The 14,620-nt window shown below is 39.6% G+C and overlaps 1 protein-coding gene across 1 annotated transcript in view; it reads left to right on the plus strand.

Moving 5' to 3' along the window:
* Nucleotides 1-14,612, plus strand: part of FGF2 (fibroblast growth factor 2) — a 52,171-nt gene extending 37,559 nt beyond the window's left edge. Inside the window, exon 3 of the mRNA XM_072119377.1 lies at nt 14,217-14,612. Within this exon, the coding sequence (XP_071975478.1) occupies nt 14,217-14,402 (186 nt within the window). The 3' untranslated portion in view covers nt 14,403-14,612. The remainder of the gene's footprint in view (nt 1-14,216) is intronic.
* The last annotated feature ends 8 nt before the right edge of the window (nt 14,613-14,620 follow it).

The raw sequence follows: 14,620 nt of genomic DNA on the forward strand, positions 1-14,620 counted from the left end.
TCAAGTAAAGTGTTCACCTATGGTTTCATTACAGACATTTGGTAAGATCAAAAAAAGTTGTTTTTTTGCTCATTAATGTAAACTACGCACCCTATGTTGACAGAAACGTAGATATTTTTGCTTATTTATTAAGTAATAAAAACTGAAATATTAGATGGTCATAAGTATTCAGCCCCTTTGCTCAGTATTGAATAGAAGAGTCTTTTGAGCTAGTACAGCCAAGAGTCTTCTTGGAAGTAATGTGACAAGTTTTTCACAGCTGGATTTGGGGATCCTTTGCCATTCTTCCTTGCAGATTCTCTCCAGTTCCCTCAGGTTGGATGGTGTACATTGGTAGAAGCCATTTTAAACTCTTGCAGAGATGCTCAAATTGGGTTTAAGCAGGGCTCTGGCGGGGCCAGTCAGGAATGGTCACAGAGTTGTTATATTAGCTGTGTGCTGAGGGCCATTGTCTTGTTGGAAAGTGAACCTTTGGCCCAGAGTCCAGAGCACTCTGGAAGAGGTTTTCATCCATGTTATCTCTGTACCTGGCTGCATTCATCTTTCCTTCAATTGCAACCAGTTGTTCTGTCCCTGCAGCTAAAAAAACACAACCACCATTTTCACTGTTTCACTGTTGGGATTGTATTTGGCAGGTGATAAGCAATGCCTGGTTTTCTCCACACATACTGCTTAGAATTAACATAAAAAAGTTATAAAAAAATCTTTGTCTCAGACCAGAGAATCTTATTTCTCATAGTCCGGGAGTCCTTTATGTGATATTTTGCAAACTGTAACCAGCTTTCCTATGTCCAGCACTGAGGAGAGGCTTCCATTGGCACACTAGGCCATAAAGCCTTGACTGGTGGAGAGCTGCAGTGATAGTTGACTTTATGGGACTTTCTCCAATCTCCTAACTTCATCTCTGGAGCTCATCCCCTGTGATCTTGGAGTTTTTCTTTACCTTTCTCAGTAAGGCTCTTCTCTCACGATTGCTTAAATGGGCTGGATGGCCAGGTACAGGAAAAGCTGTTGTCGTCCAAAACTTCTGCTATTTAAGAATTAAGGAGGCCACTTTGCTCTTGGGAAGCTTGGGCACTGCAGAAATTCTTTTGTAATCATGGTCAGATCTGTGCCTCGCCACAATACTGTCTCTGAGCTTCGTGGGCAATTCCTTAGACCTCATGATTCTCATATGCTCTGACATGCACTGTGAGCTGTGAGGTCTTATATACACAGGTAGACTCAAGTGAAGTAGTAGAACCATCTCAAGGAGTGTCCGAAGGAAATGGATAGCATGTGAGTTAAATATGCGAGTGTCACAGTAAAGTGCCTGAATACGTATGACCATTTGATATTTAAGTTTTTCTTGTTTAAAAAAAATTATAAAAAATATCTACATTTGTTTTTTCTGTCAAGATTGGATGCAGAATGTACATTAATGAGCAAAAAAAGAACTTTTTTGATCTTACCAATCAGCTGCAATGAAACAAAGAGTGAAAAATTTAAAGGGGTCTGAATACTTTCTGTACCCACTGTACAAAACTGTAGTGAATTTCTATACCATTAGGCTCTTTATGTGCTGCAACTGCATCATTTAACCCCTTCTCAGCTGGGTTTCAACTTTTGAATTACATTTTTTTAGGATCCATTAGATTTCATTCTTTCGTGAACATAGATACTTAAAGGGGTTCGCCAGGAATTTCTAAAATCTCTAGGAGGCCAGTTTAGATGGAAAAAAAAAAAATTCCCCCTAAATCCGGTACTTCTGTTTTTAAGGAAGGGCTTCATTAGACCACCGATATCACTTCTGATTACCAGGGGATATCAGCTAGTTTCTTTGCCCTGGTTGGGTGTAGGGATGTCTTTGGCACAACTTTCCATCCAGTGTCATCAATTAACATGGTCATGGAGGAGGCATAATTAATAATCATTTGTGTAGGATAGGATTGGCCATCTGACTTGATGGACAATGACACCAGATGCCATCTGAAGTCCCAAAAGCAGCTGCTGGCAAGAGGCCAAAGTTTATGAGTGTAAGTACAGTAGTGGTTACTGTTTAAGGGTATTGAACTTAGCCTCATAAACTTTGATGTGTGTAGCTAACCAATTTAAATGTCCAAAATAAGCTTAACCCCTTAACGCTGAAGCCACTTTTCACCTTCCTGACACGGCCCATTTTTTCAAATCTGACCTGTGTGACTATAAATGGTTATAACTTCGAAACGCTTTAACATATCCAAGTGATTTTAAAATTGTTTTCTCGTGACACTTTGTACTTCATGTTAGTTGAAAAATTTTGGTGTTATGTTTTGCATTTATTTATGAGAAAATCAGATATTTGGTGAAAATTTGGAAAAATTCTTGATTTTCGAACTTCAAAATGTTCTACTTTTTCCATACATAGTCATAACCGCAAAAAAATGTAATAACTAACATTCACTAAATGTCTAATTTATGTGGACATGGTTTTTTAGGCATCCTCTTATTTTTGTAAGATGTTATGGGCCTTTGAACGTTAGGTGCGATTTTCACATTTTCATAAAAAACGCAAAATCCTGCTATTGAGGGACCTGCTCAGGTTTCAAATCACTTTGAGAGGCCTAAATAAAAGTAAAACCCCATAAATTACCCCATTATAGAAACTACGCCCCTCAACGTACGTAAAACAACTTTTATGAAGTTTTAAAACTTTAAATTGTTTTACAGGGGTTAAAACAAAATCGGATACAATTTTGAAAGTAAACTTTTTTGGCTAAATGAATGTGTTTTTCAAAAAATGTACAAATTCTCAGTGGATAAAATACCAAAACGCTCCACAAAATTTGATACCCAATCCCTCCCGTGTATAACAATACCCCATATGTGGTGGTAACCTGCTGTATGGGCACACGCCAGGGCATCGAAGGGAGCTGCGCCATTCAGAACAGATTATGCATTGTCACTTTTTAGTGGCTATACAATCTTTATTTTTTTGGCAATTTGGACATATAAGGGCTTATTTTTTGCGACATGAGATGCACTTTACAAATAATTCATTTTCGTGGGTCATTAGCTTATTGATGAGATTTTATTAACTCTTGAATGTATGGGTGAAAAGAAAATTGTCAATTTTGGTTTAATTTTTTCGTATTTTTTTGGGGTCGTACACTGTTCACTAAAAATATTATATTATCTTCATTCTATAGGTCACTACGATTACGGTGATACCTCATTTATACAGTTTTTCATTTATTTTTACAATTTTACTGGATAAAAACTAATATAGAGGAAATCTCATTTGTTTTTGCATCGCCATCTTTTCGGAGATGTAACTTTAATATTTTTTGGTTGACAGAGCTAGTTTTGGGCTTCTTTTTTACGAGTTGAGTTGTTCTTTTCAGTGGTACCATTTTGGCGCACATAACTTTGTTTGATCACTTTTTAGAACATTTTTGTGTAGAGATTTTATGAAAAATGTACATTTTTGGCGTGTTTTACGGATTTTGTTTTTACGGCGTTCACCGAGCGGGTCAAAAAATGTTTTTGACTTATTGTACGGAGTGTTACGGACGCGGCGATACCAAATATGTGGGTTTTTTTTGGCGATTTTGTGTTTTTATTGCATGTGTATAGGGAATATTTGTGTTTATTGGACTTTAACTTTAATTAATTCTTTTTATTAAAAAATGATGTTATGTAGTGTTTTTAACATTTTTTATTAACTTTTACAGGTTAGCTTGAACACTGATCACTTGTTCAAGCTCTTCTTCACATTACACAGTGTAATACAGATGTATTACACTGTGTAATGTAACACACTGAGCACGCTGCGCATGCTCAGTGCGTTACAGCCGGGTCCTGCCAGAAGGCACGGTCCCGGCTCACAGAAGAGGATCGCGCAGCCCCGGGCACCGGCAGTCCCGGGGCTGCGATCGGAGCAGCGGACCCCCCGGTAAGCGCCGCGGGGGGGGGGGTCCGATTTTTCTCAAATGCCCCTGTCAGGGGTTAACACCCGCGATCGGGGAAATCTCCGATCGCGGGTGTTAGAGGTGGGTGTAGGCTAGAATATATAGCCGACACCCGCAGCTTCTGGCGCGGGCTCCGTTCTGGAGCCGGCGCCAGAAGCATGACGTACTATTACTGCATTTTGCGGGAACGCACCTCCCGCCATGCAGTAATATCGGGATGTCGGGAAGGGGTTAAAGGGGTTGTCCGAGTTTTGAAAAAAAATATATATGTGGCCGGGAGCGGGCTGTCTAAAACAATAAAGCTGTACTTACCTTCTGGTGCCCTCCGGTATCCAGTGCTGCTGTCGCTCCGGTCCGGGCGCCATGTAAACAAACATGGCCGCCGGTGCAGTGCTGCATTCAGCTTCCGGCCGGACCCGACAACCTTCCGGCCCCCATACACAATGCTGTGTATAGGGACGGATAGTCGTACACGGCCACGGCCGGCCGGAAGCTGAATGCAGCGCTGCTCCGGCGGCCATGTTTGTTTACATGGCGCCCAGACCGGAGGGCACCGGAAGGTAAGTACAGCTTTATTGTTTTAGGCAGCACGCCCCCGGCCACATATATATATTTTTTTTTTAAACTCGGACAACCCCTTTAAAGGGACAACGTTACCAGATTTTACCCCATTAAACTACAAGCATCCTCAGGCAGGGTATAAATTGTCCTTCCATGGGCTGTAGCTTAAAGTGTCACTTCAGATACTCCTAAATTCAGTTCTGTAGCACCTAGAAACTCAGGTAGCATTATTAGATTGGTGTTTTGATTAGGCAAGTATAAGAAAATACTCACAAGAAAATACTTTCTGTAAATACTTTGTACTAATAGCAGAGTTGTATTTCTTGTGATTTTTTAAACACATTTTTGGATATTGTGGATATACAGCATCCTAGATGTGAATATTGTGTGGGGTGTCCCTGCTGCCCCTTTTTATACTACACTAGCTTTAGATAGTAAATAACTGCTCTTCGCTATAACAAAATTGGTTAACAAAAATATTTTATATGTATTTATCTCCCTCTGACTCTGTCTCTGTCACTTTGTCTTTGGGGAGATTTATCAGAAGTGTCTGAGAGCAGAACTGCTCTAGTTGCCCATGGCAGGCAACCAATGCACAGCTGTTTATAAAGTTGCAGCTGATCTCTGATTGGTTTTCATGGGCAACTGGAACAGTTTTACCTCAGACATTTCTGATAAATGTCCCCCTTTATCTCTGTATCACTATCCAAGTTACCTCACAAATAAGTGTCTATAGTAACCAATCTAAACTTAGAGCTCATTTTAATAACCTGTGGAAGAATAGCAACCAATCACTGCCACAGCAGTTAGACTGTCATACCATGCTTGAGGAAGGGACCGTACCTGTCCTGAAAGCTTGCTTGTAACATCTTATATTTCAGTTAGCTATTAAAAGGTATCACAATCTCAAGAAGGTGACTTTATTTGACCTATCAAAAGCAACAGGAATTTATAGATAAAGTGGAATTAGTATGTCGATAAAAACAGATCTATCATCCTTTCTGTTACAAATAATGGCTAAGTAAATGTAAAAAAAAATGTTGTTTACACAATTAGGTGTATCCATAAAAACAAGGTAATTCCTTTGGAAACAAACTTTAGTCATTGCTCTGGACTTACTATGCATTACACAGTAGTGACGTCGTCCAACCTTGACTCTGGTGTTAGAGGCTGAGTCACTTCCATGGAAGTGAAAGGAGTGGCAGGAAAAGTAGGCAGATTCAGAGTGAGGTGGACTGAGTGATGGGTCTTTCTACTGTCCTATAGAACAGAATTTCTGATTGACAATGAAATTTCGTGCATATGATCATAGGATGACACATACATATAGAATAGCGTGGTGGACATACCTTTAGGATCTCCAAATAAAATTGGGCAGACCAAGAGACACCAGTGTGTGGCATGAAGGGATCAGTGAAAAGAATATGAAAGGTCTGAGGTCACGACAGGCACCATATAAGCAAATTCACTTAATTTACCACCTTTGATCCCATTCTCACTTATGGGTGGAGTGGAAGGATGAGCATGTGCCCTGAAACTCCATACTTTGTCCACGAGGAGCAGTCGGAGATAGGAAAGCATGTGATCTGGTTACTATGGTAAGGTTGGGGGCAGTTTGTAGGTCTAAATACTTATGACAGGTTCCCTTTAAGGTTCCACCCGTGTTTTAGTTAAGGTCTGAACTTTTGGCCAAGATTGTTTTCTTTTTGATCTTGAGAGTCAGTCTTTTTTCTGTCCAACATAGCAGCTAACATGCACAGAGATTGTTTAGCTTAAAAAATTTTTTTTAAAAACTGATGGAATTAAGAGTCCTGAGTTTCTTCATGACCAAAAGATGATCAGAAAAATACACAAGAAAGAAAATGTCCTTGTAGCTTGCAAATATGCCTTGCAGAGTAACTGCTACTGCGGTTGCAACTTCTATTGGGCCCGCCAGAAAGAGGGGCCCATATTCGTCCGTATTCGGCAGCGCAGTGGTACGCATTAATTTAGGGGCGGGCTCTACCCTCTCTGTCCTTGCAGCAGGCTCCTCTGTGCGTAAGAAGGAGGGGAGGAGACTCTCTGCCTGTAGCCAATCCTTGCTCTGGATTTCAAGGGAGGGCCTGCTTTAGTAGATCGGAAATCATCCAGAGATAAGTCCTCCCCCGAGTGTCTGCCTCTTCACTGTCTGCTTTAACCATTTAGTGTCCAGTGTGAAGGAGCAGCCATGAAGTACTCCCGATTTTGTCCCTGAAACACACAGACCCCTCTGCATCATCCCCCATTGTCCCACACCACCCCACCCCCAACGTAAAAAAAAACAATGTGAAAGAGCCCTTAAACCCATTATCAATTAGCTCTGCAAGAATTAAGAGCACAAGAGTATTCAGGTTAACAGATTCATTGTAATACTATCTTTGTAGCAAACATGGAAATGTGGCCCTAAAGACTCTGTTCACATCGATATTGAAGACTTAGTTCCGATCCTCTGTTTTAAACCTTCCAAAAATACAATGTTTTATTCAGTTACAGTGGAAGCTAATGGGCTTTATGAAAGGGTGACATTTATGTTCATGAGGTGCTGGATTGGATTGCTCTTTTTTGTTACCATAATCCTATAGAGCAGAAGTGGGGACATTAATAGTGCAGAAAAAAACCAATGGGGCTCATTTACTAGGGGTCCAGGGTCTGCACTATTGTCAGAATACCCGACGATTTCCGTTTTGCGCCGCATTTAGAAAGGGTTTTTGGCGCACGCAATTTTGGTGCATTGGCACCGAATGGATTCGGACAACACGCAGGATTTAACAAAGCAAATTGTGTCGCAAGACACGCACTTACAAGCACCGGGAATAAGAAGTTGAACTCCGGCGGACTTCAGCGGGGAAGCGACAGATGCAGCAAATCGGGCGCATGAGCCACGTGAATAGCGCCGGACTTCATCTTGGTCGGACCGTCAGGATCGGGGATTGCGACAGGACCGGGTAAGTAAATTTGCCCCATTGTGTTTTTACATCACAATGGTATAAATGTAGACTAAATGCTAAGCTGCTAATACGGTCTTAGCTTTTTCTGCTTTACAAAATAATAATGGAGGTAATCTAAACTACAAGTTTTTGTCTATGTCCAAAAAGAAAAAGAATTATTTGTTCTTGGCACAAAGCAAATGAATCACACTTACAATCTGTCCATAATCATTTTAGATTATTAACACAAAAAAAAATATATAATGATTTAGTAAATAAACAAAACTGGCAGCAACATCAACTGTGCACGCAAGATCCATAAAAGATGTTTGAAACAGTTTTTGGACAATGATAAGTTGGGGCTGTTGTCTAGTTATAGTAACTTGAACAGCATAATAAAGAACATCTTGATAAAATTCCTTGTCAAATCTTAATATGTTTCTTTGTCCATAAACTAAAGTATTACTTTGATTCGATCTGTGGATATCTGTACCTTCTTTACTGAATGTGGGCGACTGTGGAGATCACGTCAGCTATTCACCCCTCGCCCTTGGGACTCACTGCTTCATTTTCTGGGGATAGAACTAAGGCCCGTTCCACACTCGCAACGCATGCTGCCGGGAACGCACGGCCCAAACGCTGCACCACAGGAGTGAACTGACATGCTGAGTTCACTCCCGCTGTGCAGCGTTCGGGCCGTGCGTTCCCGGCAGCATGCATTGCGAGTGTGATGCAAGTTCATCGCATCACACTCGCAAGTGTGGAACGAGCCTTATGCATTTTTTAGCTAAAACAGTATGGGCACAAGTTAGTATACTGCTATGGGGATTTTATTAGTGAAATCTAATGACAGGTTCTCTATAAAGGGGTTGTTGAATCATAAAAGATATAAAAACATATGGTTGGGAGATGTAAAAATAATAAACCACTTATATACTCATCTCTCTCCATGCTTCTCTTCAGCTCCTGCGCCAACCATCTATGCCAGTCTCTCAGAGGCCAGCGGTGATACCACAACCCCAGCCACACAACTAGTGAGTCTTGCTGTAAAGGCACTGTTGGCCACTGCATTAGCTGAACGGGAGGGGGAGAGAGAGGCAACTGAATGTTTATTACTTTTTACAGCCCCTCCTTTCTACCCTAAAATGACTGATCTTAGATGTTTTTCAGCTCTTTACGTGCAAGTTTGGAGCAGATGTTTTAAAGATAAATGGCAGAGATTAAACACAAGAAGGGGAATGCTGGAAAGGATATTTTATACAAAAACGGAGGGGAATGGTGGGGTATAAGGTGCTTGTTTTATTGCTTAGGCTACATTCACACTTCATATGGGTATGTGAGAGAATCTATAGCTATATACTGGCAGACAGAGGCATCCTGCTTTTGGAATGTATAGATAAATTGACATTTGGGCATTATATTTTTCTCTTGTCGATGTGACATATACGTCTATGTTCAGTGGAGCATTGAAGAGTTAGAAACTTTTAAAGAAATCCCCAAATTAGTGGAGAGCAATGAGCAATGAGGGAAGAGAACCCATCTCCCACCAGGTTTACTCAATCCTGCTGATAGATTTATTGAATTAATTCCATTACTTGCCCAGCCCTTTTATTCTAGATAACAAAGGAAGCTAGCCAGTTCAGTTTGTAAAGCCCGAAGAAGATTAAATTATGGGACCGACTGTTTATACAAACCCACTTTAACAAAAAATAGACTTTAACATTATTAATCTGAACTAAGATGTTGAATCACTGTCTAATATACATTAGTCTTCTGGCATTTAATAAATGTTTATAGCACTTTTAAACAAACTTCAAAAGACTACTATTAGTTCTAAACATTATTAGAAACAGGAAATACTCTAATGTCACTGACTTTATATGACAGAAAACAGTCTCTTCCCCAACATTCATCAGTAGTCATTTACTGGAACAATATCAGAATAACTAATAATGATTAACTATTGAGTTCAAACTGATGGAGGAACGTTGACGTGGGAACCGGGGGGGGAAGGGATTTCCACAAATTTGATATGATCTACGCTTAAGATAGATCATCAATATTAACACAACTTAAAGGGGTGGCCACTCTTTTACATAACTTGCCCATGTGCCTTTACTGTCTTAATAATAAACCCGGAATTCCCAAGTGATTCAGTATTTCTGCTACTTTAATGATGTCTGCAAACTCTCTGTTGATCTATGTTTATATGTCTGTTCTGCTTCATCTCCACCTATTCATCAGTGCTCATTCTCAGACTCGGCCTGCTCTCCCCTCCCAGGGTCCATCAGTGAGAAAGACAGAGAAAGAGGCACAGTGGGTGATGCCATTATGACAGACTAAAGAAGTGAGAAACAGGTAGTTCTGTATACAGTATGTGCAGAGGGCAGCATGGTGACAACAGGGAAAGGCTGAAACTCTCACAGGAGGAAAAAGTAGAGGTACATATACAGTCATATGAAAAAGTTTTGGCACCCCTATTAATCGTAATCATTTTTAGTTATCAAAATTTGGGTTTTTGCAACAGCTATTTCAGTTTGATATATCTAATAATTGATGGACAGTAATATTTCAGGATTGAAATGACGTATATGAGGTATATTTGACAGGTGCAAAAGTATGGGCACCTCAACAGAAAAATGACATTTATATTTAGTAGATCCTCCTTTTGTACAAATAACAGTCTCTAGTTGCTTCCTGTAGCTTTTAATGAGTTCCTGGATCCTGGATGAAGGCATTTTTGACCATTCCTCTTTACAAAACAATTCCAGTTCAGTTTGATGGTCGCCGAGCATGGACAGCCCGCTTCAAATCATCCCACAGATGTTTCATGATATTCAGGTCTGGGTACTGGGATGGCCATTCCAGAACATTGTAATTGTTCCTCTGTATGAATGCCTGGGTAGATTTGTAGCAGTGTTTTGGATCATTGTCTTGCTGAAATATCCATCCCCGGTGTAACTTCAACTTCATCACTTATTCTTGAGCATTATTCTCAAGAATCTGCTGATACTAAGAGGAATCCATGCGACCCTCAACTTTAACAAGATTCTCGGTACCGGCATTGACCACACAGCCCCAAAGCATGATGGAACCTCCACCAAATTTTACAGTGGGTAGCAAGTGTTTTTCTTGGAATGCTGTGTTTTTTGGTCGCTGTGCATAATGCCTTATTGTTTGACCAAACAACTCAATCTTTGTTTCATCGGTCCACCGGACCTTCTTCCAAAATGACACTGGCTTGTCCAAATGTGCTTTTGAATACCTCTGGCGACTCTGTTTGTGGCGTGCTTGCAGAAACTGCATCTTTTGCATCACTCTCCAATACAGCTTCTCCTTGTGCAAATTGGGCTATATTGATGACCAATGCACAGTAACACCAAGATAATGGTCTTTAGGAGGATTTAGCAAGAAGAGGTCTTTGGAGGTGGTCTGTGGATTGTCCTTGACTGTTCTCACCATTCTTCTTCTCTGCCTTTCTAATATTTTTCTTGGCCTGCCACTTATGGGCTTAACAAAAACTGTGGTCTTCTATTTCCTTACTGTGTTCCTCACAGTAGAAACTGACAGGTTAAATCTCTGAGACAACTTTTTGTATCCTTCCCCTGAACAACTACTGTATGTTGAACAATCTTTGTTTTCAGATCACTTGAGAGTGGTTTTGAGGAGCCCATGATTCCACTCCTCAGAGGAGATTCAAATTGGAGAACAACTTTAAGTGGCCACCTTAAATGATTGGATACACCTGGCTATGAAGTTCAAAGCTCAATGGAGGTTACCAAACCAATTTGGTTCTTCAGTAAGTCAGTAAAAAGTAGTAAGGAGTATTCAAACTAAGCAAATGATAAGGCTACCCATACTTTGCACCTGTCAATTTTGTTTTAATGCATATTGCACATTGTTAGTAAAATAAACCTCATTTCAATCCTGAAATATTACTGTGTCCTTCAGTTATTAGATATCTCTAACTGAAATAGCTGTTGCTAAAACCTAAATTCTGATAACTAAAACTGATTAAGATTAATAGGGGTGCCCAAACTTTTTCATATGACTGTACATGCAGAGATACATCTAATGGAACATATTTATTGAAAAATGGCCAACCTTTAACAGAAAGCTGCTTAAAGGGTATATAAGAGTTAAAAACATTTGAGAAATATGTAGTGGAGTGTGCTTGTAGCTGTGGGAAGTGCCTTTACACCAGTGACTTGCTATACCCCCTCCGCAGAGAGTACTATGGAGTTAAATATAAATGAAGGGACAGACATTTTGGTATCCTGTGTAGGAGAACAGGGGCCCAGTAGGTAAGAGGTGCCCACTAAAAGGTAACCCTAAAGCAGCTTTCTACTGTTCATTATGTAATATGTAAATTTCTGAGAATATATAATATATAAATTTCACAACAATTTCTAATCATTTTTCTTTCTAACAATCTATATGTGATAATAAAGGGCCTGTATACGGTCCTTGCACAGGGGTCTTCTATGATTTGTCTGCCCTTGTATGAATGTGTCAATTACTTTTATTTTGGATACAATGGTAAAAACATTTGTGAAATAATGACAATTGTCACGTAGCAATATGGACAATGATGGGCCTCCAGGGCTGATAAATCATGAAGGAAACCCTGGCCTAAGATTTTACCACACTTTCCTCCATAAAAACGATTTAATTTGATCACCCTACTAAATACTATAATCTCAACGCTTAACCCCTTCCCGACATTTGACGTACTATTACTGCATGGCGGGAGGTGCGTTCCCGCAAAATGCAGTAATAGTACGTCATGCTTCTGGCGCCGGCTCCAGAACGGAGCCCGTGGCAGAAGCTGCGGGTGTCGGCTATATATTATAGCCTACACCCGCCTCTAACACCCGCGATCGTAAATTTCTCCGATCGCGGGTGTTAACCCCTGACCGCGGCGTGCTAGGGGCATTTGAGAAGAATCGGACCCCCCCGCGGTGCTTACGGGGGGGGGGTCCGCTGCTCCGATCGCAGCCCCGGGACTGCCGGTGCCCGGGGCTGCGCGATCCTCTTCTGTGAGTCGGGTTCGTGCCTTCTGGCAGGACCCGGCTGTAACACACTGAGCATGCGCAGCATGCTCAGTGTGTTACATTACACAGTGTAATACATCTGTATTACACTGTGTAATGTGAAGAAGAGCTTGAACAAGTGATCAGTGGATCACTTGTTCAAGCTAACCTGTAAAAGTTAATAAAAAATGTTAAAAACATTAAATAAAATCATTTTTTAATAAAAAGAATTAATTAAATAAAGTTAAAGTCCCCTAAACACAAATATTCCCTATACGCATGCAATAAAGTGAAAAAAAACACAAAATCGCCAAAAAACCCATATATTTGGTATCGCCGCGTCCGTAACAATCCGTACAATAACTCAGAAACATTATTGGACCCGCTCGGTGAACACCGTAAAAACAGTGTACGGTGTACGACCCCCAAAAAATACGAAAAGAAAGTAAACCAAAATTGACAATTTTCTTTTCACCCATACATTCAAGAGTTAATAAAATCTCATCAATAAGCTAATGACCCACGAAAATGAATTATTTGTAAAGTGCATCTCATGTCGCAAAAAATAATGTCCAAATTGCCAAAAAAATAAAGATTGTATAGCCAATAAAAAGTGATAATGCACAATCTGCTCTGAATGGCGCAGCTCCCTTCGATGCCCTGGCGTGTGCCCATACAGCAGGTTACCACCACATATGGGGTATTGTTATACACGGGAGGGATTGGGTATCAAATTTTGTGGAGCGTTTTGGTATTTTATCCACTGAGAATTTGTACATTTTTGAAAAACACATTCATTTAGCCAAAAAAGTTTACTTTCAAAATTGTATCCGATTTTGTTTTAACCCCTGTAAAACAATTAAAGGGTTAACAAACTTCATAAAAGTTGTGTTATGTAAGTTGAGGGGTGTAGTTTCTATAATGGGGTAATTTATGGGGTTTTACTTTTATTTAGGCCTCTCAAAGTGATTTAAAACCTGAGCAGGTCCCTCAATAGCAGGATTTTGCGTTTTTTATGAAAATGTGAAAAATCGCACCTAACGTTCAAAGGCCCCATAACATCTTACAAAAATAAGAGTATGCATAAGAAACCATGTCCACATAAATTAGACATTTAGTGAATGTTAGTTATTAAATTATTTGCGGTTATGACTATGTATGGAAAAAGTAGAACATTTTGAACTTTGAAAATCAAGAATTTTTCCAAATTTTCACCAAATATCTGATTTTCTCATAAATAAATGCAAAACATAACACCAAAATTTTTCAACTAACATGAAGTACAAAGTGTCACGAGAAAACAATTTTAAAATCACTTGGATATGTTAAAGCGTTTCGAAGTTATAACCATTTATAGTGACACAGGGCAGATTTGAAAAAATGTGCCGTGTCAGGAAGGTGAAAGGTGGCTTCAGTGTTAAGGGGTTAAACTATCACATATATGGCACACTATACAATATCCAGTGCCCATCAGATGGACATGTCGTAACATCTTGGTAGCTTTACATTGGGAAAATTAGGTATGCTAGCTTTATATATAGACTGGTTAGAGTAGAGTGTATTGGCACTATGATGCTAAACGTTACAGAATTTAAACAGTTTATGATAAAACAAATATAAGATATCATTTTTCATCTGTGAACTGCATCCATTTATAAATATGCTTGTGTAAATGTTTCTTTATGCAACAAATAAAACTACAGTTGATTGTATCCTAATTGTCCACCTTTTTCCGTTTCCCTTTCCAGAAATGTATAACTGATGAATGCTTCTTTTTTGAGCGCCTAGAAGCAAACAACTACAACACTTATCGCTCTCGTAAATACAGCGATTGGTACGTGGCACTTAAGAGAACTGGGCAGTACAAAAATGGATCACAGACGTCACCAGGACAAAAGGCTATCCTATTTCTTCCCATGTCTGCAAAAAGCTGATTGTTCCAGATATGTATTTTATTTAAGCCAAGGATGAATTACACTACAAATAGGCTACATTGTACATATATATTAAATGTGATCATAAGAGATTGAAATGAATTGTCTGCTATGCCAGTGGTTAATAATAAAATGGTATATATAATCTTATAAAAATACTGTAATTACACTAACAAATTGTGTAAATAAGTAGCAAAATTTGTGTACACATTAATAGA

The sequence above is a fragment of the Engystomops pustulosus genome, chromosome 1, assembly GCF_040894005.1.
Source record: "Engystomops pustulosus chromosome 1, aEngPut4.maternal, whole genome shotgun sequence".
In the NCBI taxonomy this organism is placed as follows: Eukaryota; Metazoa; Chordata; class Amphibia; order Anura; family Leptodactylidae; genus Engystomops; species Engystomops pustulosus.